Here is a 24246-nt window from a genome sequence, read left to right as displayed (position 1 = left end):
GCCTAGAATGCGTCGCCTGTGCCAGCATAAAGTCTGATTAATAGGCGTGCTTACAGACACGCGTATTGCGAGTACACCAGATAACATGGGTGACGGGTGAAAAGGGCCACGAGCGAACGTAGTGGACGCCTGTGTGTGTGTGTAACGCGTGTACGCCTATAACAGTTCAGCTGTTACACAGAGTCTCAGCTTCATACGGGGTTGTGAAAGCAGAACTTATAGATGAACTCCAAGCCCCCACAGAGCTGTCAGGATATTTCTATCATTTTCAGGCCCGTTTTTATTTTCTTGATGATATTTAATGATAGCAAGGGTGAAAGGGATAATTAAAATAATTTCAGCTACTTAAAAATAGTAATAGTAAAGTGCGACGCTCACAGCCGGTTCCCAGTTCGCTCTTGGACATACAGTTCATTACGCATCAGCTGTAATGTACAAATTGAATATTAAGTAGCCATGCGGACCTGTCCAATGAATAAGGATGCTTTTTGAGTAATTTTATGCGCTTGGACATACAGTTCATTAAGCATCAGCCGAGGCGTGTACTTAAATTGCATTTAGCTAGGTATAACTGTGTAATAGGTCTCTCTTGGTAAAACATGGATTGCTTTAATTGTGAAGCGAAGCGGCTGTTAAACTCAAAATTTGCCATCATAGTTTGATAAAAACATATTTTGTTACAAAAAAAATAAACAAGTATGTAAGTAAGGATATAAATGTATAATTGCATTTGTAACTCGGCCCTTGTGACCACCCTGGAACTCTTCGTTGACGGGTGGTCGTTATATTGCGGCTCGCACCGCGTCGTGCTTTATTTCTCACAACGGCTGGCGGCTCAACCTTAAACAGTACAAGTAAACACTGGCGTGAGACAACAGTAAGATTAAAGGCCGGTGTTGTGTCCTTACTGGTTTCCACACTAACTGGTTGCTGTAGGATATGATCTGCGCATGTTCTGTTACGCATGAGCTGTCCGTGGTACTGAAACAACAATCGCCGTTAATGTGAGGATTCTGTCTGATGTTGTGCTGTTCCTTAACACCTTATCTACTGTTTGGGTTCATCTGTAGTCTGCACTTTGTGCAATAAAATGATTTATTGTGCCGTGCGATAGAGCCGATACGCATGTTTTGTCTTTACTGTTGTATTGTGTACAGCCTTTATAAAGCTCTGTTGGGAGAGCTTGTGTATGGAAGCGCATTGCATTCACTGGATTAAAAAAAAATAGACACCTTTTCTCGTAATTACGAGATCCTGATCTCATAATTACGAGATCCTCGTAAGATAAAGAAAAAGGAAACGTCTGTAAATCCTCTCTCAGTGGCAATGATGGCGCTATCGCAGTTAATCTGCTACTACTACCTTCTCGGTTTGAGACACTGGGAAATACTGATGGTATTAATATTAGTATGTCAACACTGCGTGACAAAAAAAAGTCCTGTATTAATAAATACTTATTATCAAGCATAAAAAAGAGGGAAAAAGTATCATCATGCACTAGTATAGGCTACTGTTCTCTGAACCATGCACGGTTCACATTTATTAACATAATTATTATTATTGATTATTAATCATAATCATAACTAATGCCGGCGGGTGAGCCTGATGTTTGGGAAGGCCACATGTTATACAGAGCGCCGGGCAGAAGTTGACCGGGCGGAGCCCGGTCACCGGTGCTGCTGATCGCTTCTGAAGTAAGCTACTTTCATGTTGTTTATCTCATCACCATGGCAATGCAGTAGCTGCATCATAATAAATCCCTGGAATATGGGGGAAGCTTGCTCGCGATCGCAGCTCCTTTGATGAGAACGCGCACAGAGCACAAAGCTCAGAACCGGACAATGCTCGGCTGATGCTTAATGAACTATATGTCCAAGCGCATCAAATTACTCAAAAAGCATCCTTATTCATTGGACAGGTCCGCATGGCTACTTAATATTCAATTTGTACATTACAGCTGATGCGTAATGAACTGTATGTCCAAGAGCGAACTGGGAACTGGCTGTGAGCGTCGCACTTTAGTAGGCTATTACTATTTTTAAGTAGCTGAAATTATTTTAATTATCCCTTTCACCCTTGCTATCATTAAATATCATCAAGAAAATAAAAACGGGCCTGAAAATGATAGAAATATCCTGACAGCTCTGTGGGGGCTTGGAGTTCATCTATAAGTTCTGCTTTCACAATCCCGTATGAAGCTGAGACTCTGTGTAACAGCTGAACTGTTATAGGCGTACACGCGTTACACACACACACACACACACACACAGGCGTCCACTACGTTCGCTCGTGGCACTTTTCACCCGTCACCCATGTTATCTGGTGTACTCGCAATACGCGTGTCTGTAAGCACGCCTATTCATCAGACTTTATGCTGGCACAGGCGACGCATTCTAGGCGTTTAAGTATAGTGTGCTGGCATAAAATACCCCTCATAGGTGTGCGTGTGTGTGTGTGTGTGTGTGTGTGTGTGTGTCTGTCTGTGTGTGTGTGTGTGTCTGTGTGTGTGTGTCTGTCTGTCTGTGTCTGTGTGTGTGTGTGTGTGTGTGTGTGTGTGTGTGTGTGTGTCTGACCCGTCCTCCAGTAGTGTCTGCTAGTCTTCCTACATCAGCCAGACAACAATCAGTCCCTTCAAAAGTCATCACTGATATTATGACTCTGAGAGGAAGAAAAGACAGACAGTATATTTATTTATATTATATATATTATTATATATATATTTTTTTTATTTTAAAGAGATTAATATTATTATTATTATAATTATAATTATTATAATAACTAACTCACCCACTGCCCAGCGCCTGCAGAGCCAGCTGTCTGTAGAAATAAGGAGTGAGAGGAGAGGAGGTCTGCTCCATCTCCCCCAGGCCGATGTTGGCTCTGCCGTCAGTACACAGAATCACCTGAACAACACAATAGAAACATTCTGTACAACCAGTACTTATACTTCTACTACTTTTACTTCAGTAAGGGATCTGAAAACTGTTTCCTTGCCCCGACACTGTAAAAAAAACCCGTTGTTTTTAGGGTAAAAACCAGCAGCTGTGGTTGCCAGAACTTCACCGTAATAAATATGGTGCAACTTTTTCTAACATTACCTAAAACTATTTATTTGTTTATTTATTTATTTATGTATGTATTAATTTATTTATGTATGTATTTATTTATTTATTCATTTATTTATTTATTTATTCATTTATTTAAATGGTCATATATTGTTATTTATTTATTTTTATAATTTAATTCATGAATGCAACTCATTTTTTTATTTGCCAGAACTTTACCGTAATAAATACGGTGCAACTTTTTCTAACATTACCTAAAACTATTTATTTATTTATTTATTTATTTATTTATGTATGTATGTATTAATTAATTAATTAATTAATTTATTTATTTATTCATTTATTTAAATGGTCATATGTTGTTATTTATTTTTTTTAATAATTTAATTCATTCATTTTTAATGCAACTCGTTTTTTTATTTGCAGATTTTTATTATTTATTTATTTTTATTTATTTAATTGATCTTTTCTCTGTTTTTATTTCTATAAATGGTTGGCAATGTCTTACATTGTACGTGTTAATGTACAGAAGGTTGTTTATTATTGTAAAATAATACCGTAATTAATTAATTAATTTATTATTATTATTATTATTATTATTATTATTATTATACTGTGGGACTGTTTATTTTCTAATGTTATGCATTCTGTGTTTTATATTATTTTCCAAAGTGTTTTAATTCCCATTAATTATGATATTCCATCACTGATTTTATGGTCATTTTGACTGTTTGTTTCACATAATTTCCTCGTTTTAAAGCTACATCTCTTGTATGAAAGATGCTGTACTAATAAAGTTTATTATTAAATCAGAATCAAACTTTTTCTAACATTACGGTAAAATGATATTAGCACTGCTGATTTCACGTTTAAGATTGACATTTTATTCCATATTTTACCGTAAAAATCACAACCTGAACGTGTTGTAGCTTTCTTTCTTTCTTTTCTGCATATTTTTGCATATAATTTGCACTCTGCAGATTCTTCACTTCATTTGCACTACGTTGTATATTATATAGTACATTGTATATTGTTAAATGTCTTTTTCTATTAGATTGTTTATTTTTTATCTTTATCTAAAAGGGAAATTATTTTGTGTGCAATTTTTGTAGTCGGCTGCAACAAAAAAATTTCCCCGCTGTGGGATTAATAAAGTCGAATCTCTCGAAAAAAAAATCCCATCAAAAGAAACGCTGTTCTGCCATATAATTGACAAGAAAATACTTTATAAATGCTGCATAAACTAAAGATTTTACCATTAAATATTACAGTATATTTTTGTTAGAGATATGGTGTTTAGTACATTTAACAGTGAGAAAAAAAGTATTTTTACAAAAAAAAAATGCAAAAATTACAGAGATACTTGTAAATATATTACAGTATATTTTTGTTACAAACACGGTGCCAGAGTATTTTACAGTGGAGTAATGTTTGTTTTTGTTTTTTTTATAAAAATGTAAAAAAAATTTTGTCTGATATATACATTTATGGTGTTTCATTACTGAAACTGAATTAATCTATTTATCATTTTACAGTCTTTTACTGTCATGTTTTTTTTGTTTTGTTTTGTTTTTTATTTTTATTTTAATTTTCAAAGTATTATTTATTTTTTTTTGTTTGTTTTTTTTAAATTCATTTTTTAAATTTAGTTTTTATTTTTTTGACTCAGTGTGCATTAGTCTCCATGTCCTTTTAATAAATATTGTATTTTGTTGTTTTCAGAACGCACTTTGAATTACACTGGATTTGTTTGAAAGGTGCTAGATAAATAAAATTTGATTGATTGATTGACTGATTGATTGATTGACTGATAGACTGGCTGACCTTTGACCCGGGGTACCTTGATGCCATGGCGACCGAAGCTAACGCAGCGGGACCGAGACTCGTTGCTCCGTGTTCCCTGAGACTGGAGGAGAAGAAATAAGATAAAAAGATACAATCACACACACACACACACACACACACACACACACAGTGACACACACACACTCTGCCCCTCACTCTTGGACCCTGTGGATCAGCTGCTGGTGCGTCTCAGCGATACAGTGCGGGACGCTGTAGGTCACCGCCTGCTGCCATATATGGTCGTAGTCGACCAGCGCCCAGTCCCTGAGAGTCAGAGGAGTCCTGGTCCCGTCGCCGTAGATCACTACCTGCACAACAAAATACATGGCAAGGTTAGAGGATCAGGGGAATAAATAAATAAAAATAAATAAATATGACAGCATTTTAGATTTTACTAGCCAAATATGACCTATCTTAGACATATTACATCATCAGTATCCAAATATATGTGCAAATATGATTTATTTTAATGCAGAGCATAGTGTACACTGCAGAAAACTATGTTTGTTTGTTTGTTTATTTATTTATTTATTTATTCATTTATTTAAATGGTCATATATTGTTATTTATTTATTTTTATAATTTAATTTATAAATGCAACTCATTTTTTTATTTGCAGATTTTTATTATTTATTTATTTTAATTTAGTTTATTTATCTTTTCTCTGTTTTTATTTCTATAAATGGTTGGCAATGTCTTACATTGTATGTGTTAATGTACAGAAGGTTGTTTATTATCATAAAATAATACCGTAATTAATTAATTTATCATCATAATTATTATTATTATTATTATTATACTGTGGGACTGTTTATTTTCTTATGTTATGCATTCTGTGTTTTATATTATTGACTATTATTTTCCAAAGTGTTTTGATTCCCATTAATTATGACATTCTATCACTGATTTTATGTTCATTTTGACTGTTTGTTTCACATAATTTCCTCGTTTTAAAGCTACATCTCTTGTATGAAAGATGCTGTACTAATAAAGTTTATTATTAAATCATAATCAGCTTTTAGAAAGTGATCTTTCCCTACCTCATCGTTGAAGGTGACCAGTGCGACTCTCCGTCGAGGCGACTGCTGCAGCAGCGCTGATAGCGCCCTCTGCAGGGCGTCCTGCATTCCCTGTTAGAAACACACTGTTCTTTAACAAAATAAAGTCTTTAAGCTCCATCACATGTCCTCCATGTATGTTAAAACGGGTAAAGACTTTATTTATCCCCTTTTGAATTTTATTTAGAAACATCATCTCACATCTCACCTCCAGTCTGGAAATGTAGGCTGGAGTTCCACCGCTTGATGCAACCTGAAGAAAAGAAGATTAATATCTGTTAGAAAGAAGACTAATATCTGTTAGAAAGAAGACTAGAAATAAGATTAATATCTGTTAGAAAGAAGACTAGAAATAAGATTAATATCTGTTAGAAAGAAGACTAGAAAGAAGACTAATATCTGTTAGAAAGAAGATTAATATCTGTTAGAAAGAAGACTAATATCTGTCAGAAAGAAGACTAATATCTGTTAGAAAGAAGACTAATATCTGTTAGAAAGAAGACTAGAAAGAAGACTAATATCTGTTAGAAAGAAGACTAATATCTGTTAGAAAGAAGACTAATATCTGTTAGAAAGAAGACTAGAAAGAAGATTAATATCTGTTAGAAAGAAGACTAATATCTGTTAGAAAGAAGACTAATATCTGTTAGAAAGAAGACTAGAAAGAAGATTAATATCTGTTAGAAAGAAGACTAATATCTGTTAGAAAGAAGACTAGAAAGAAGATTAATATCTGTTAGAAAGAAGACTAATATCTGTTAGAAAGAAGACTAATATCTGTCAGAAAGAAGACTAGAAAGAAGACTAATATCTGTTAGAAAGAAGACTAATATCTGTTAGAAAGAAGACTAGAAAGAAGATTAATATCTGTTAGAAAGAAGACTAATATCTGTTAGAAAGAAGACTAGAAAGAAGATTAATATCTGTTAGAAAGAAGACTAATATCTGTTAGAAAGAAGACTAGAAAGAAGACTAATATCTGTTAGAAAGAAGACTAATATCTGTTATAAAGAAGACTAGAAAGAAGACTAATATCTGTTAGAAAGAAGACTAATATCTGTCAGAAAGAAGACTAATATCTGTTAGAAAGAAGACTAATATCTGTTAGAAAGAAGACTAGAAATAAGATTAATATCTGTTAGAAAGGAGACTAATATCTGTTAGAAAGAAGACTAATATCTGTTAGAAAGAAGATTAATATCTGTTAGAAAGAAGACTAATATCTGTCAGAAAGAAGACTAATATCTGTTAGAAAGAAGACTAATATCTGTTTGAAAGAAGACTAGAAATAAGATTAATATCTGTTAGAAAGGAGACTAATATCTGTTAGAAAGAAGACTAGAAAGAAGACTAATATCTGTTAGAAAGAAGACTAGAAAGAAGACTAATATCTGTTAGAAAGAAGACTAATATCTGTTAGAAAGAAGACTAGAAAGAAGACTAATATCTGTTAGAAAGAAGACTAATATCTGTTAGAAAGAAGACTAATATCTGTTAGAAAGAAGACTAATATCTGTTAGAAAGAAGACTAGAAAGAAGATTAATATCGTTAGAAAGGAGACTAATATCTGTCAGAAAGAAGACTAGAAAGAAGACTAATATCTGTTAGAAAGAAGACTAATATCTGTTAGAAAGAAGACTAGAAAGAAGACTAATATCTGTTAGAAAGAAGACTAATATCTGTTAGAAAGAAGACTAATATCTGTTAGAAAGAAGACTAGAAAGAAGATTAATATCTGTTAGAAAGAAGACTAATATCTGTTAGAAAGAAGACTAGAAAGAAGACTAATATCTGTTAGAAAGAAGACTAATATCTGTTAGAAAGAAGACTAATATCTGTTAGAAAGAAGACTAGAAAGAAGACTAATATCTGTTAGAAAGAAGACTAATATCTGTTAGAAAGAAGACTAGAAAGAAGACTAATATCTGTTAGAAAGAAGACTAATATCTGTTAGAAAGAAGACTAATATCTGTTAGAAAGAAGACTAGAAAGAAGACTAATATCTGTTAGAAAGAAGACTAGAAATAAGATTAATATCTGTTAGAAAGAAGACTAATATCTGTTAGAAAGAAGACTAATATCTGTTAGAAAGAAGACTAGAAAGAAGATTAATATCTGTTAGAAAGAAGACTAATATCTGTTAGAAAGAAGACTAATATCTGTTAGAAAGAAGACTAGAAAGAAGATTAATATCTGTTAGAAAGAAGACTAATATCTGTTAGAAAGAAGACTAGAAAGAAGATTAATATCTGTTAGAAAGAAGACTAATATCTGTTAGAAAGAAGACTAATATCTGTTAGAAAGAAGACTAATATCTGTTAGAACGAAGACTAATATCTGTTAGAAAGAAGACTAATATCTGTTAGAAAGAAGACTAGAAAGAAGATTAATATCTGTTAGAAAGAAGACTAATATCTGTTAGAACGAAGACTAATATCTGTTAGAAAGAAGACTAATATCTGTTAGAAAGAAGACTAATATCTGTTAGAAAGAAGACTAATATCTGTTAGAAAGAAGACTAATATCTGTTAGAAAGAAGACTAGAAATAAGATTAATATCTGTTAGGAAGAAGATTAATATCTGTGAGAAAGAAGACTAGAAATAAGATTAATATCTGTTAGAAAGAAGACTAATATCTGTTAGAAAGAAGACTAATATCTGTTAGAAAGAAGACTAGAAATAAGATTAATATCTGTTAGAAAGAAGACTAGAAATAAGATTAATATCTGTTAGAAAGAAGACTAATATCTGTTAGAAAGAAGACTAATATCTGTTAGAAAGAAGACTAATATCTGTTAGAAAGAAGACTAATATCTGTTAGAAACACTAATATCTCTCTTCACATATAAATATTTCAGAGGATAATGTCCCTTGTCTGCTCTGCTGATTAAAGACAGTATTTTTTGTCTGTCTCTTCAGCCAGTGTGCTTATTATTCTACCTTTCTGTGGTATTTTTCTTGATTAAGCGTGTGGATGTCCTTCCAGCCCTGCTGCAGTGATAGAGTCTCTCTCACCTCTGTGGTGACGATCATGCTGCCGGAGATGTCCACGCAGAAGACCACCATGGTGTCCTCCAGGTTCTGGTAGTCGTCCTCGCTCTGACTGGGCAGGTAGATGTCGTCGCTGTGGACGCCGACACGCTGACCCACACACACTCTGGACACGCTGTCAGTCACACTGTTCTCACAGCCGCAGAACTCACAGCGCCACACCTGAACCGCCACAGCAGGAGGGAAGGAAGGAGGGGTTTCACCTTTAATGTTTTTACCACCTTTACAGACCTGAAAACACTCGCTGGGGTTCACATGGTTCATGGAAAAAAAGAAACGTTATAAATATACCCTTTGTTTAAGTCTATGGAGTCTTGAACTATTTTTCCATTTTTTAATCCTTTTCCTGTCTTTTTGTGTCTTTTTCCTGTCTTTTTTTGTTATTTTGTGTCTTCTTTTGTCATTTTGTGTCTTTTTGTGTCTTTTTGTGTCTTTTTTGGTCATTTTGTGTCTTTTTTTCTAGTCATTTTGTGTCTTTTTTTGGTAATTTTGTGTATGTTTTGTCTTTTTTTTGTTATTTTGTGTCTTCTTTTGGTCATTTTGTGTCTTTTTGTGTCTTTTTTGGTTATTTTGTGTCTTTTTGTGTCTTTTTTGATAATTTTGTGTCTGTTGTTGTGTCTTTTTATGTTATTTTGTGTCTTCTTTTGGTCATTTTATGTCTTTTTTGGTTATTTTGTGTCTTTTTGTGTCTTTTTTGGTCATTTTGTGTCTGTTGTTGTGTCTTCTCTTGGTAATTTTGTGTCTTTTTTGGTTATTTTGTGTCTTTTTTCTAGTCATTTTGTGTCTTTTTGTGTCTTTTTTTGGTAATTTTGTGTCTGTTGTGTCTTTTTTTGTTATTCTGTGTCTTCTTTTGTCATTTTGTGTCTTTTTTGGTTATTTTGTGTCTTTTTTTGTCATTTTGTGTCTTTTTGTGTCTTTTTTGGTTATTTTGTGTCTTTTTTTGTCATTTTGTGTCTTTTTGGTTATTTTGTGTCTGTTGTTGTGTCTTCTTTTGGTAATTGTGTGTCTTTTTTGGTTATTTTGTGTCTTTTTTCTAGTCATTTTGTGTCTTTTTGTGTCTTTTTTGGTAATTTTGTGTCTGTTGTGTCTTTTTTTGTTATTTTGTGTCTTCTTTTGGTCATTTTGTGTCTTTTTTTGTCATTTTGTGTCATTTTGTGTCTTTTTGTGTCTTTTTTGGTCATTTTGTGTCTGTTGTTGTGTCTTCTTTTGGTCATTTTGTGTCTTTTTTGGTTATTTTGTGTCTTTTTGTGTCTTTTTCCTGTCTTTTTTGTTATTTTGTGTCTTTTTTGGTTATTTTGTGTCTTTTTGTGTCTTTTTTGGTCATTTTGTGTCTTTTTGTGTCTTTTTTTGGTAATTTTGTGTCTGTTGTGTCTTTTTTGTTATTTTGTGTCTTCTTTTGGTCATTTTATGTCTTTTTTGGTTATTTTGTGTCTTTTTGTGTCTTTTTTGGTCATTTTGTGTCTGTTGTTGTGTCTTCTCTTGGTAATTTTGTGTCTTTTTTGGTTATTTTGTGTCTTTTTTCTAGTCATTTTGTGTCTTTTGGTGTCTTTTTTTGGTAATTTTGTGTCTGTTGTGTCTTTTTTTGTTATTCTGTGTCTTCTTTTGTCATTTTGTGTATTTTTTGGTTATTTTGTGTCTTTTTTGGTCATTTTGTGTCTGTTGTTGTGTCTTCTTTTGGTAATTTTGTGTCTTTCTTGGTTATTTTGTGTCTTTTTTCTAGTCATTTTGTGTCTTTTGGTGTCTTTTTTTGGTCATTTTGTGTCTTTTTGTGTCTTTTTTGGTCATTTTGTGTCTGTTGTTGTGTCTTCTTTTGGTAATTTTGTGTCTTTTTTGGTTATTTTGTGTCTTTTTTCTAGTCATTTTGTGTCTTTTTGTGTCTTTTTTTGGTAATTTTGTGTCTGTTGTGTCTTTTTTGTTATTTTGTGTCTTCTTTTGGTTATTTTGTGTCTTTTTGTGTCTTTTTTGGTCATTTTGTGTCTGTTGTTGTGTCTTCTTTTGGTAATTTAGTGTCTTTTTTGGTAATTTTGTGTCTTTTTTCTAGTCATTTTGTGTCTTTTTGTGTCTTTTTTTGGTAATTTTGTGTCTGTTGTGTCTTTTTTTGTTATTTTGTGTCTTCTTTTGTCATTTTGTGTCTTGTTGTGTCACGTTGAGATAAAAGAAATCTCTTTTCCAAGAGAGACCTGGCCAAGAAAGCCGCATAAAAAGTTACATCATTTAAAATAAACAATTAAATACAATTAAACACAAATATACAGCCAACACAACCACAGTGAAAGAGCCTCAAGTAGAGACTCATGCGGATCATCACACCGACCAAGGGAAATTATTTCTTTATCCTTTAGAATCGATTTAAATTCAACAATTCACTGCATTGTTGCAGATTGTTCCATGATGAAGAGGCGAAACTAAAAGCTTTCTGAATTAACTCAGTTCTCACTCACGTATGGCAGTGTAGAGAAAAAAACATGATGTTTGAATAAAGAGAAAGTAGAAATAAATGAAGTGAAACTCACGTTGCTCCGTATAGAACTCAGGCAGGACAAGGCAGCACTACATTTCCCACAAAGCACCGGGCTCTGGAAACTCTCCTGGCCCGAGGCTGCTGACAGACGGAGGGAAGGTAAAAAAACAACAAGGAACAGGTGTGTGTGTGTGTGTGTGTGTGTGTGTGTGTGTGTGTGTGTGTGTGTGTCTGACCCTGGCTGATGTTGACCAGTTTTCCGACACCGAGTGAGATGACGTTGACGTTGGCTTCCAGCCTGATTTCTGCTTCCTTGTCGACTGGTGAAACAAAAGAAACCAGTTAATATAAAATCTTAAACATTTGATGCCCAACATGGGTCTAAATCAGACCTGGGCAATAGGCGGCCCGGGGGCCACATCCAGCCCACTCGCTGTCCCAGTCTGGGCCGTGTGAGGTTACCTGGAAGAATTCATTACAACCGCAGTGCTTTTATTTTGAAGGTGCACAGAAATGCGAGTGATAAAAACTTTTTTTGCCCAATCTTTTTTGGTCATTTTACGTCTTTATATATATTTTTATATATATTTATATATATATATATATATATATATATATGTTAACTGCATTGTCCCTATCAAATAAAAATAAAATTAAGTAAATAAATACATTTTTGGGGTCATTTTGTGTATTTTTACGTTTTTGTCTTTTTTGTCTATTTGTGTCTTTTTTGTCATTTTACATCTTTTTTTGTCATTTTGTGTCTTTTTTGGTCAATTTACGTCTTTTTTGGCCTATTTGTTTCTTCTTTGGTCATTTTACATTTTTGGGTCATTTTGTGTTTTTTTTTGGGGTCATTTCAAATCAATGGAAAAGTGAGATAATTATTGTGGTTTCGACCATTTTTACTGCTATATTTGACTTACTCCACATTAACATAGCCTTATCATAACAGCTCAAAACAAGATCATTAACTGCTTTTGTGTGATGAAATTCATTTTGAGTAGAATTAAGTTCAGAATTTTGGTCTGGCCCTCCGCAACCTTCATAGTATCTCATGTGGCCCCTTGGGAACATTAATTGCCCACCCCTGGTCTAAAGTGACCCGACTACGTTTTTATATTCTATATCTTTGCAATAAATCAATTTCATCTTTCAGTATTGCAGGTTTTCCTCAAATAACTTGTTTTTGATCATCATACATCCCAATTTTTTGTTTTCATTTCTTACTTTTTGAATAAAACCCTTTTTTTTTTTTTTACTACTTTTCTAATGCAGAAGGCCATTTTAGACTCGTGTGTGTAAACTTGAAGTAATAATACAAAAACTATTTTATATAAGGGTTAAACATTTATGATTTATGTGGTGAACTCACAGCGGGGCGGGACAGGAGGGGGGAGGGAGCGAGGAGCAGGAGCAGGAGGAGGCCGGGAGGGGGGAGGAGGGGGGAGGTGCAGGGAGGTGGGACGAGGTTTCTTGAGGCGGCGAGGAGGAAGAGGAGGAGGAGGAGGAGAAGGAGGAGGAGCTGGATCTGAGGAGAGAGAGAGGAGGAGAAAGAGACATGGTCAAACATTAATAACATGAAAACCAGGACGAGACGATAAAAATGTCAAAAATATCACCATGAAACTTCCCCAGTCAGTCAGTCAGTCAGTTAATTAATTATTAGAGGAAAGATAAGATAACTGTCTTGTAGAGTAAATAATGTGGTGAGAGTTAGCTAGTATCTCTTTATGAGGCTCTCTCGAGGGACTACGTAGCTATTTGTATGACAAATTGTGATTAAATAATGTAACTCTGAGTGATTTATATGATGTTATATGTATAATCAAAATGCTGCAGAGATTTAACTGAAAGGTGGAGAAGTACTGGAAGAGAGGAGAAGTAAAATAAGGCCTAGATAAGAATGTTAAGTTTGTGCCAGAAAAAACACCTGTGATCTTTCGCCAGAGATGCTTATTAGAGTGCTTGTCCCGGAGAGCTGATAAGAGCAAGGTTACCCAGCTGGGCAAGAAGCAGCATTAACAGTGCTAAAAACAAGTAGCAGATAATGAGTGAGAAATAAAAAAATAAAAAAGGCCCTGTGCATGGCTAACAGTGCTAAAAACAAGTAGCAGAGGATGAGTGAGAAATAAAAACATAGAAAGGCTCTATGGGAACCTACGAATGACTCAAAATCATAGTGAATAAAGCATAGAAAGGCTCTATGGGAACCTACGAATGACTCAAAATCATAGTGATAAGGTAATGCCACTTATGTTGAGTATTTTCAACCCCTAAACATATTGGTGTCTCACTGCCAGGAGATGAGGTAATGCCACCTGCACCTAGGGGGGCGGATATTAACTGAATAAAATGACGTTTGGAGCAGCCCCTAGGAGGAGAAATCTGAAGAATCAACAAATTTTATTGGAGGAAAGGTCATAATGAATATTTATGATAGGATGGACAGATGTGTTAGCCTGGGTATACCCAGACTGCCTTGCGCGCTCGAATTTGATTTCGAACCTCCAGCCAGTCTGGAAACGAGGCGATTATCTTAGCCCTGTTTTAGGGATCCAATCACAGAGCGGGGAGGGACGGTGAGACGATGACGCGTACTACTCGGCACTTGGAAGCTTTCCGGATCCAACATGGCTGCTGCGGACGCGAAACTCTCTTTAGCTGTAGATGGTGTTTTAAATAGTTTAGAGCCAAAGTTGAAAGGCGAAAGGTCTCTGGGGGCTCCGCTGTCCCCCGGCTCGTAGCGAGATCACCGGTAGCGGGGCTATTAGCGCCGCTCGGGCGGTTTCTGCGGCTCGTTGCGCCGAGCCGGTGAGACCGCCGGTCACCGCCGGTGATCTGGCTCCGAATCGGGGGACAGCGGAGCCCCCAGAGACCCGCAGCAGCTTGTTTATTGCCCATAAAATCAGTGGATGTGTGTGGCTGAATGACATGAGGGGGAATAAAGCGTGAAAATAAATAATCTTGCAGAAAGCGAGAACTGGAGAAGCAAAGCAGCAGCAACACTCTCTCACAGACACACACACAACAAACATCCATCTCTGTTGCTCTACTACGTCATCTGGTATAACTGATCTGATTGGCTAAGAGCTACCTACAGACGCTTTGATAGACATTCTAAGCGCCCAATAAACGGCTCCGGAGGATCGTAAACCACACCTCCTCTACGGAGAAATGCATTGAAGGTGGCTAACACCAGACCTAATCTCCAATGAGATTTGGTCTGGTGTTAGCCAGGCTACAGATGTGTGTGATTTCTCTATAAAACCTCATGTAAGTGTCATTTCGAGTTAGAGAGCTTATGGACTGCACCTTGTGTGTATTATATTTGTTCTCTCCACTTTTTATCGATAATAAAGTGTTGTCACAACATCTTGGACTCCTGCTTGAAGATTTTTGAGACCTGTTAGAGAGTTTTTTTTAGCTATTTTCCAACTGGGCTTTTGAATAATTGTTAAAGATAGAGAAGTAATTTTTTCCAATTGGACTCCTTTAAAAACTAATTTATGAGCTATTTGACCTACAACTTGGACCAGTAAATTACACGACAGTCTCACTGTCATATAAAATACATCAACATATAAAAACATGTGATACGACTTAGAACCAGTCCTCTAATCTACCCAGTGGTGCACAAACAGAAATGTTTAAGTCTGTCTGTGTGTGTGTGCGTGTGTGTGTGCAAGTCTGTGTGTGTGTTTGTGTGTGTGTGTGTGTGTGTGTGTGTGTGTCAGTGTGTGTCAGTGGGTGTGTGTGTGTGTGTGTCAGTGTGTGTGTGTGTGTGTGTGTGTGTATGTCTGTGTCTGTGTGTGTGTGTGTGTGTGTGTGTGTGTGTGTCAGTGTGTGTCAGTGTGTGTGTCAGTGTGTGTGTCAGTGTGTGTGTGTGTGTGTGTGTGTGTGTGTCTGTGTGTGTGTGTGTGTATATGTCAATGTGTGTGTGTGTGTGTGTGTGTGTATGTCTGTGTGTGTGTGTGTGTGTGTGTGTGTGTGTATGTGTCTGTGTGTGTGAGTGTGTGTGTGTGTGTGTGTGTGTGTGTGTGTGTGTGTGTGTGTGTGTCTTTGTGTGTGTGTGTGTGTGTGTGTGTGTGTGTGTGTGTGTGTATGTCTGTGTGTGTGTGTGTGTGAATATGTCAATGCTTGTGTGTGTGTGTGTGTTTGTGTGTCTATGTGTGTGTGTGTGTCTGTGTGTGTGTGTAAATAAATGAATTTCATCATTCAGTATTCCAGGTTTTCCTCAAATAATTTTTTGTTTTCATTTCTTACTTTTTGAATAAAACCCTGTTTTTTTTTTTACTACTCTTCTAATGCAGAAGGCCATTTTAGACTCGTCAAAGCATCTAAAATTGTCTCCACTTTGACAATTGGTAACACTTAACTGTATTAATTCATGATAAAACAGATAAATAGAACACTTTGCATGGAGCCATTCTGCAGAATAACTACTTTTAATTGATACATTTTGCAGAATAAACTTATAAAATAAAAATAAATAAAACGCTGTTGTCAGGACGTTAGCTTGTGATGGAGAACGTGTTTCCACTTTAAGCCGAGGAGGATTTAAACACGTCTTCCACAGCGGCACTGAACCATTTCCTCCTTTCCTTCCACCCGAGGAGCAGAAAGAGAAACTGAAGTCTTTTCACAATATTATAATCACACTTTAAAGGATTTCAGAAGTGTTTTTCTCCACCGAAATTTGATTTTGTTTATTTATAAGGATAATGCTAATTCATTATCATTTCTGTAAATCTGAGGGAAATGATCTTGCTGCATGGACAGATAATTTACCTTGACAAGATTTATTAAATGAAGATTGTTAAATCTAGAAATAAGCATGTTGAACACTTAAAATAAGAAATTAACTCTTAAAACGAGATACATTATCCAACACTTCTGAATCTAAAGTTTTTTTTTTATCTTGGTAAATAATCATCAGGTCACTCTGCTGGGGCCAGTTCATCACTGCTGGCAGCTTTCATTTATCTCTTTTGTACATTTTTTGTCTTTTTTGGTCATTTTGTGACCAAAAGAAGATGTTAAGGCACAAAATAACCAAAAAAAGACGAAGAAGACACAAAAAGATAAAAAAAAAAAACCACACAGAAAGGCCAAAATAGACACAAAAAAGACACAAAAAGACTAAAAAAAGACACAAAAAAGAAGCAAAAAGATGTAAAATGACCAAAAAAGAAACAAAAGACGTAACATCACAAAAAAGACATAAAAAGACCAAAAAAAAGACACAGAAAGACACAAAAAAGGCTCAAAAAGACACAAAAAAGAATTAAAAAAAGAATTAAAAAAAGACTCAAAAAAAGACACAAAAAGACACAAAAAAGACACAAAAAAAGAATTTAAAAAAGACTCAAAAAAGACTAAAAAAAAGACACAAAAAAAGAATTTAAAAAAGACTCAAAAAAGACAAAAAAAAAGACACAAAAAAGACACAAAAAGCTTTTTTTTTTTATCTTGGTAAGAAACTAATAATCATCAGGTCACTCTGCTGGCAGCTTTCATTTATCTTGTTTTAAGAGTTCATTTATTATTTTAAGTGTTCAACATGCTTATTTCTAGATTTAATAATCTTAATTTAATAAATCTTGTCAAGGTAAATTATCTGTCCATGCAGCAAGATCATTTCCCTCAGATTTACTGTTTGATCTGGTTTTTAGACTAAACACCTTCTTTTTTTTTTTTAAGATTCTTTTTTTGGCATTTTTACATGCTTTATTGAAAGTGAGAGACAGATAGAAAGGGAGTGACACAGGGGAGGACATGCGGCAAAGGGAGCTCAGGCCGGATTCGAACCCGGCTCCACCGCAGCGAGGACTGTAGCCTCTATACATGGGGCGCTACGGACCACCCCAGACTAAACACCTTCTTTACAGTGAGGTTCAGTGTGACTGTTTGATTTTTGTTCCTCTGATGAGTTTTAAAAGCATCAAGTGATATAAAGTCATTTATTCTTGTGTAATTAAACTCTTTTATCTGTCAGCCTTCTCTCTGTGTGGACTTCCCCTCCTTTAACAGCTATCTGTTCATCTCCTACACACTGTCTGCTGCGTCTGCAAGCATGCCCACACACACACACACACACACACACATACACACACACACACACACACAGTGGAACGCTGCTGCTTGGTGCTTTTCCTGTTATTTCGCTGCGATCCTCTCGAGAACGTGCCGAGCAGAAAAACATCAGTTCATCTGTCGACCTTTATCAGTTCTGGTTTTGCAGTTTGTTCTAATTGTTTTAGAAATGTTTGAACTGTTAACTGCAGCGAAGCGACAGAGAGAGAAAGTGTTTGTGTAAAGAGAGAATCACCTGGCTGCTGTTTCACCGTCACGTCGTCAACACAAACACCTGAAGAGGAAAAAACGAGTTCATCAGGACACATTCATGCTGCTAAAACACCTAATGAGGCGACAATAGATACATATTACATTTTACATACATTTACATAAAACAATTTTGATTTTTACTATTTTAATTTATTGGTTAAAGCCACTGTAGACCATCTACAGTGGCTCCCTGTGGCTGGGACAAAGAAATGATATGAAATGAAAAGAATGAATGAAAGATTTACATTTCAATTTTTATTCATCAGGCCCAAAGCAGTTTGTACAAAACCAGATAAAACAGTAAACTTTTTGGTCATTTTGTGACCTAAAGAAGATGTAAAAAGACACAAAATGCCCAAAAAAAGACACAAAAAGACACAAAAAAGACACAAAAAAGACGTAAAATTACCAAAAAAAGAAACAAAAGACATAACATCACAGAAAAGACACAAAAAGACCAAAAAAAAAAGATACAGAAAGGCCAAAAAAGACACAAAAGACTCAAAAAAGTGAAATGAATTAGTTCTTTACGTTTCAATTTTCATTCATTAAAGGCACAAAGCAGTTTGTACACCGATATTGTATAAATGTGTAGCTTATATACTGCATTAAAACTGTTTCAACAACTAAAATGTGCATCATAACTTATGAAAATAAAAAAATAATAAATGAATAAAAAAATAAAAAATGAATAAATAAATGAATAAAAAATAAAAACAAATAAATGAATGAAAGAATGAATAAATAAATAAATAAATGAATGAAGGAATGAATAAATAAAGGAGAGCCCTGCAGGAAAAGTTTAGAAAAAGGTGTATTGTGTTTTCAAAATAAAAGGCTCCAAGTCCAAGACGTGAGTCTCTGGGGTTAAAGTCCTTTTTTGATTCATCAATGTGTGACTCATGTCGGTCTGACACTTGGGTTAACATTCGTTTCTGCAGAATCATGAAGACTTTCACAATAAAAGCATGACATTTCAAACAGGCGGGGACGTAAAAACACAATAAAAATGGATAAAATGAACAGAACAGAAACAAAAATCATAAAAGAGCAGGGTTGTATTTTGAAATGAAGATGCAAAGACAGCAGAAATGTTCCAATTATAGAAAAAAATAAATAAATAAATCAGAGCACTCACCCGGCCTCCAGTTACACACAACATGACTGCAGGCAAACTCCATCTGACACACAGAGGAACAAGACAAAACTATTTTGGTTATATTGTGTAATTTTTTTAAATCATTTTGTGTCTTTGTAAGTCATTTTGTGTCTTTGTAAGTCATTTTGTGTCTTTTTTGTGTCTTTCTTTAGTCATTTTGTGTCTTTGTAAGTCATTTTGTGTGTTTTTTGGTCATTTTGTGTGTTTTTTGTGTCGTTTTTTAGTCATTTTGTGTCTTTTTTTAGTCATTTTGCGTGTTTTTTGGTCATTTTGTGTCTTTTTTTGGTCATTTTCTGTTTTCTTCTGTGTGTTTTTTTGTCATTCTGTCTTCTCATTTTGTGTCTTTTCTGGTAATTTTGTGTCTTTTTTAGTAATTACGTGTCTTTTGTGTATTTTTTTAGTCATTTTGTGTATTTTTGTGTCTTTTTTTCGTCATTTTTTGTCTTTTTTGGTCATTTTGTGTCTTTTTTTTAGTCCTTTAGTCCAACATAAAATGTGATTTTGAATCTTAATATAATAATAATAACAGCTTTAATTGATCTCTTTTGTACATTTTTTGTCTTTTTTGGTCATTTTGTGACCAAAAGAAACACAAAAAGGACTCAAAAAGACAAAAAAAGACACAAAAAAGACTCAAAAAAAGACTCAAAAAGATGTAAAATGACCAAAAAAGAAACAAAAGATGTTACATCACAAAAAAGACATAAAAAGACTGAAAAAAGACACAAAAAAAGATTAAAAAAAGACTAAAAAAAAGACTCAAAAGACACAAAAAATACTCAAAAAAGACAAAAAAAGAAACAAAAAGAAGTAAAATGACCAAAAAAGAAACAAAAGACGTAAAATCACACAAAAAAAGACAAAAAGACAAAAAAAAAAGACTCAAAAAGTTTTTTTTATCTTGGTAAGAACCAAATAATCATCAGGTCACTCTGCTCGGGCCAGTTCATCACTGCTGGCAGCTTTACTTTATCTGGTTTTAAGAGTTAACTTCTTCAAAACACTATAATGTTCAATAAAGAATTGTAAATGTGTCAAATGTGACCAAAGGTGTCAAATCTACCATATAAGAGGGTTCCATCCAGTTCTATCATTTGATACTAAATCTATTTGAGCTTGTCTCCAGTTTTACTTGGTATATCATCATCAAACTGAAACTGGCCTCATGGAGTTTACAGCCAGAACTTTAGAGGTAAATGTACAGTAGGGCTCCACGCTGCTTTGTTTTCTAGTCTGATGGAGGCAACAAGTCTGGATTAGCTGCCGGACACTACACAGGGTTAAAACACTTCTCTAACTAACTCTCTATGTCCTCGTCATGCAGCTGGAACAGAGAAATATCAATGTCAGCTGCAGAAATCTGTCAGATCAGCAATATAAAATCAGCATAATCGGCTTCCTGGCATCGTCGTTATGCCGTCGCCGTGGCAACCGGCGCTTTTAACTGGTTATTTTTCTGGTTAACAGGTGGCTGAGAGAGAAAAACCATGAAAGCAAAACATTTCCTGTCTGAACAACTGTAAGAGAAAAGGAGAACAACATGGTGGATAATAATAATAATGGCCACAGCCAGTATTTACTGTTTATAATAAAGTTTATATTTATAGGATTCTACAGGGGTATTCACTTTAATGTTCATCACTTAAAATCACAGTTTTTATCACTTTTTCTGTGTATGACGGACTTTTTTATTTCGTTTTATTTCTCTATGATTCACCATCTTTGCACCTATATTATTATATTAATAATGAGGCACCTTGTAACTGTGGTTATAAAAGGCCCTATAGAAATAGTTCTTATTATTTTCAATATTAAATGTAAATTCACCACGTAGAACGTACAGTCGGATTGATTGAAAGATAATCTGATCTCACAGCTGCTTGTTTCAGACTGGAAAACTGCTAAAAACACATTTTGTGTCTTTTTTGGTCATTTTTACATTTATTGTTGGTCATTTTGTGTTGTTTTTTTGTAATTTTGTGTCTTTTCGGTCATTTTGACATGTATTTTTTGTTATTTTGTGTCTTTTTTTGGTAATTTTGGGTCATTTTTACATCTACAATGATGGAAATATTCTTGATAATAACCAAAATCATTATCAATAAAATCATATCAGCTCTTAAATTAAACTCTTATTTTTGTTGTTATCATTATATTTGTCCAAACAAATGAACCTTTAGTTGAACCAGGCATTAAAATTAACAAGAAACTGAAGAAAACAATGGTCTAATTTTTTTCCCCCATGACTGTATTTTTGGTAATTTTGTCTCTGTGTCGATAATTTTGTGTCTTTTTTTGTCATCTTGTATCTTTTTGGTCATTTTTACAGTTATTTTATGTAATTTTCTGTCTTTTTTTGTCATTTTGTATAATCTACAATTATGGAAACATTCTTGATAACAACCATAAACATTATGAATAAAACCATGTTAAATGTCTAGATATCAGCTCTATAATTCAACTCTTATCAGATATTTTTTTTGTTATCATTATATTTGTCCAAACAAATGAACCTTTAGTTGAACCAGACATTAAAATGAACAAGAAACTGAAGAAAACAAGCGTCTAATTTTTTTCCCACATTATTATTATTTTTGGTAATTTTGTCTCTGTCGATAATTTTGTGTCTTTTTTTGTCATCTTGTATCTTTTTGGTCATTTTTACAGTTATTTTCTGTCATTTTCTGTCATTTTTTGTCATTTTGTATCTTTTTAAGTCATTTTTACATTTATTTTTTGATCATTTTGTGTCTTTTTTGGTCATTTTTCATAATCTACCATCATGGAAACATTCTTGATAATAACCATAATCATTATGAATAAAACCATGTTAAATGTCTAGATATCAGCTCTTAAAAAATAAACTCTTATCAGCTATTTGTGTTGTTAATATATATAGAGAGTTAGAGGAAAAGTTCATTTGTTAATGTGTTCTATGAGAAAGTGTCAACAGAGAGTCAGTGGAGTCTTTCATCTAACTGAACTGAAACATTTTTGTAAATTAGTGGATTTTAAAGACTTTATACCGCTTTAATATATATTTAATTATAAGATAGAAAACGGAAATGATTGACTGGAAAATGCAAATGAGGTTTCACAGAGTTTCACTGACACTCACACAGTGTGTGTGTGTGTGTGTGTGTGCCTTTAATTTAACAGTCTTACAAAAGTGAAAGCATAAATAAGTTTCCTCAGACACTTGACTTCCTTCATTAATCTCTGGGAACATAAACATTATTATTATTATTATAATAAGATCAGAATTACCTGGGCTGGCGTCTGTTTCTGTCAGTTTCCTCTCAGACTGAAACGTGTTAGTAAGTCAGCAGGTTTATAATAAGTGTCACTGTGTGGGCGTGTTCACAGCTAACGACCAGGCTCTGTGTGTGTGTGTGTGCGTGTGTGTGTGTGTGTGTGCGTGTGTGTGTGTGTGTGTGTGTCAGGAAGTCGGCTCAGTGTTGGTGGTTGAGAGAAAGAGAGAGATATAAAAGTTAAAAAGGAAGAGAGAGACAAGAAACAGATTCATATCTACAGATGTTTTCATCATAAACAAACCTGACAAACAACAAAAATCTTTTAAACTTTAACATGAGAGACTTCAGTTTACTTTTTATGCATTTATCAGATATATATTTAACCCTTTGATGCTCAACATGGTCTAAAGTTACCCAGTGACAGAGTTTTTATCTTCTATATCTTTGCAATAAATTATTTTCATCATTCAGTATTCCAGGTTTCCCTCAATTAGTTTGTTTTTGATCATCATACATCCTAATTTTATGTTTTCCTTTATTCATTTTTTAATAAAATCCCTTTTAGTGTGTCACTACTCTTCTAATACACAACATGGGTCAAAAATGACCCATATCCATTTTTTTAACTACGTAGCTCGCTAAGCTAACTACTTAGCTAACTTCTTGGCTAAATAGCTTACTAAACTAAATACTTAGCTAACTTCTTGGTTAAATAGCTTACTAAGCTAACTACTAAGCTAACTTCTTGGCTAAGTATTTAGTTTAGCAAGTACCTTAGCCAAGTAGTTAGCTATGTAATGATACAAAAACTTTTTTCCTTCATAAAGTATGAGAGGCAACAGAGAGGCACAGAAACACCCGACAGAGTTTTTATCTTCTATATCTTTGCAATAAATTATTTTCATCATTCAGTATTTCAGGTTTTCCTCAAAATTCCCAAAATACAAAGAATTAATAGGCTCCAACAATGGTATTTTTAATTGTAAAAGAAATGATTATTAAGGAGAGGAACAAAATATGGAGCCAACGCAGTTTAAAACTTCTATTTGAACTTAAAGACACTTATTTTATTTGTATTCTGATGGTGACGTGTTATTCCAACAGGCAGCTGTCTATTTAATATTTGTGAATGAAGTTTTGGAGGTTTGGAGGCGTGTAGAGTAGATACAATCACTAGAATACTCACTCAGAAAACAAAATGTTGTGGATGGTTTTATTTTGTGTTGAAATGAAGGAAAGTCAACCAGAGTTCTGTTCAATAAACACCAACAGTGGATGAGCGTCTCTACTTTATGAGTATATTTCTCTTCTTCTTTTAGTTCATATCTTTATTAAGATATAGTCAGTGGTGCAATGTAACTGAGTACAATTACTCAAGTACTGTATTTAAGTACAAGTTTGAGGTACTTAGGGGCAAATATTTTACTTTTTACTCCACTTCATTTAGCTGACAGCTTTAGTACATTTTTTGTAATTTTGTGTCTTTTTGAAGTAATTGAGTGTTTTTTCAGTCATTTTGTGTCTTTTTTTGTAATTTTGTGTCTTTTTTTGTAATTTTATGTCTTTTTTTGGTCATTTTGTGTCTTTTTAAAGTAATTTAGGGTTTTTTTCGGTCATTTTGTGTCTTTTTTTTGGTCATTTTGTGTCTTTTTTTATAATTTCATGTCTTTTTTGGTAATTTTGTGTCTTTTTAAAGTAATTTAGGTTTTTTTCAGTCATTTTGTGTCTTTTTTCAGTCATTTTGTGTCTTTTTTGTAATTTTGTGTCTTTTTTTTAGTCAATTTGTGTCTCTTTAAAGTAATTTAGGTTTTTTTCTGTCATTTTGTGTCTTTTCTTTGGTCATTTTGTGTCTTTTTAAAGTAATTTAGGGTTTTTTCTGTCATTTTGTGTCTTTTTTAAGTAATTGGGTGTTTTTTCTGTCATTTTGTGTCTTTTTTTTGTAATTTTGTGTCTTTTTAAAGTAATTTTGTGTCTTTTTTTTAGTAATTTTGTGTCTTTTTTGG

At 33.9% G+C, this 24246-nt stretch overlaps 1 protein-coding gene across 1 annotated transcript in view; it reads right to left on the bottom strand.

Annotated features, from left to right (window-relative positions):
• The window catches only part of si:dkey-9k7.3 (circularly permutated Ras protein 1), a 33099-nt gene extending 13936 nt beyond the window's left edge, over nucleotides 1–19163 (bottom strand). Inside the window, exons 1-12 of the mRNA XM_059354712.1 lie at nucleotides 18969–19163; nucleotides 17814–17852; nucleotides 12858–13013; nucleotides 11719–11802; nucleotides 11535–11620; nucleotides 8986–9183; nucleotides 6177–6221; nucleotides 5951–6040; nucleotides 5067–5218; nucleotides 4890–4971; nucleotides 2788–2903; nucleotides 2574–2658 (exon numbers count right to left, since the gene is read on the bottom strand). Coding sequence (XP_059210695.1) covers nucleotides 2574–2658; nucleotides 2788–2903; nucleotides 4890–4971; nucleotides 5067–5218; nucleotides 5951–6040; nucleotides 6177–6221; nucleotides 8986–9183; nucleotides 11535–11620; nucleotides 11719–11802; nucleotides 12858–13013; nucleotides 17814–17852; nucleotides 18969–19011 — 1176 coding nt within the window. The 5' untranslated portion in view covers nucleotides 19012–19163. The remainder of the gene's footprint in view (nucleotides 1–2573; nucleotides 2659–2787; nucleotides 2904–4889; nucleotides 4972–5066; nucleotides 5219–5950; nucleotides 6041–6176; nucleotides 6222–8985; nucleotides 9184–11534; nucleotides 11621–11718; nucleotides 11803–12857; nucleotides 13014–17813; nucleotides 17853–18968) is intronic.
• Nucleotides 19164–24246: the final 5083 nt, after the last annotated feature.

This window comes from Centropristis striata, chromosome 17 (assembly GCF_030273125.1).
Source record: "Centropristis striata isolate RG_2023a ecotype Rhode Island chromosome 17, C.striata_1.0, whole genome shotgun sequence".
In the NCBI taxonomy this organism is placed as follows: Eukaryota; Metazoa; Chordata; class Actinopteri; order Perciformes; family Serranidae; genus Centropristis; species Centropristis striata.
The sequence above is the reverse complement of the archived record's forward strand: the minus strand, read 5'-3'. Positions and strand labels throughout refer to the sequence as shown.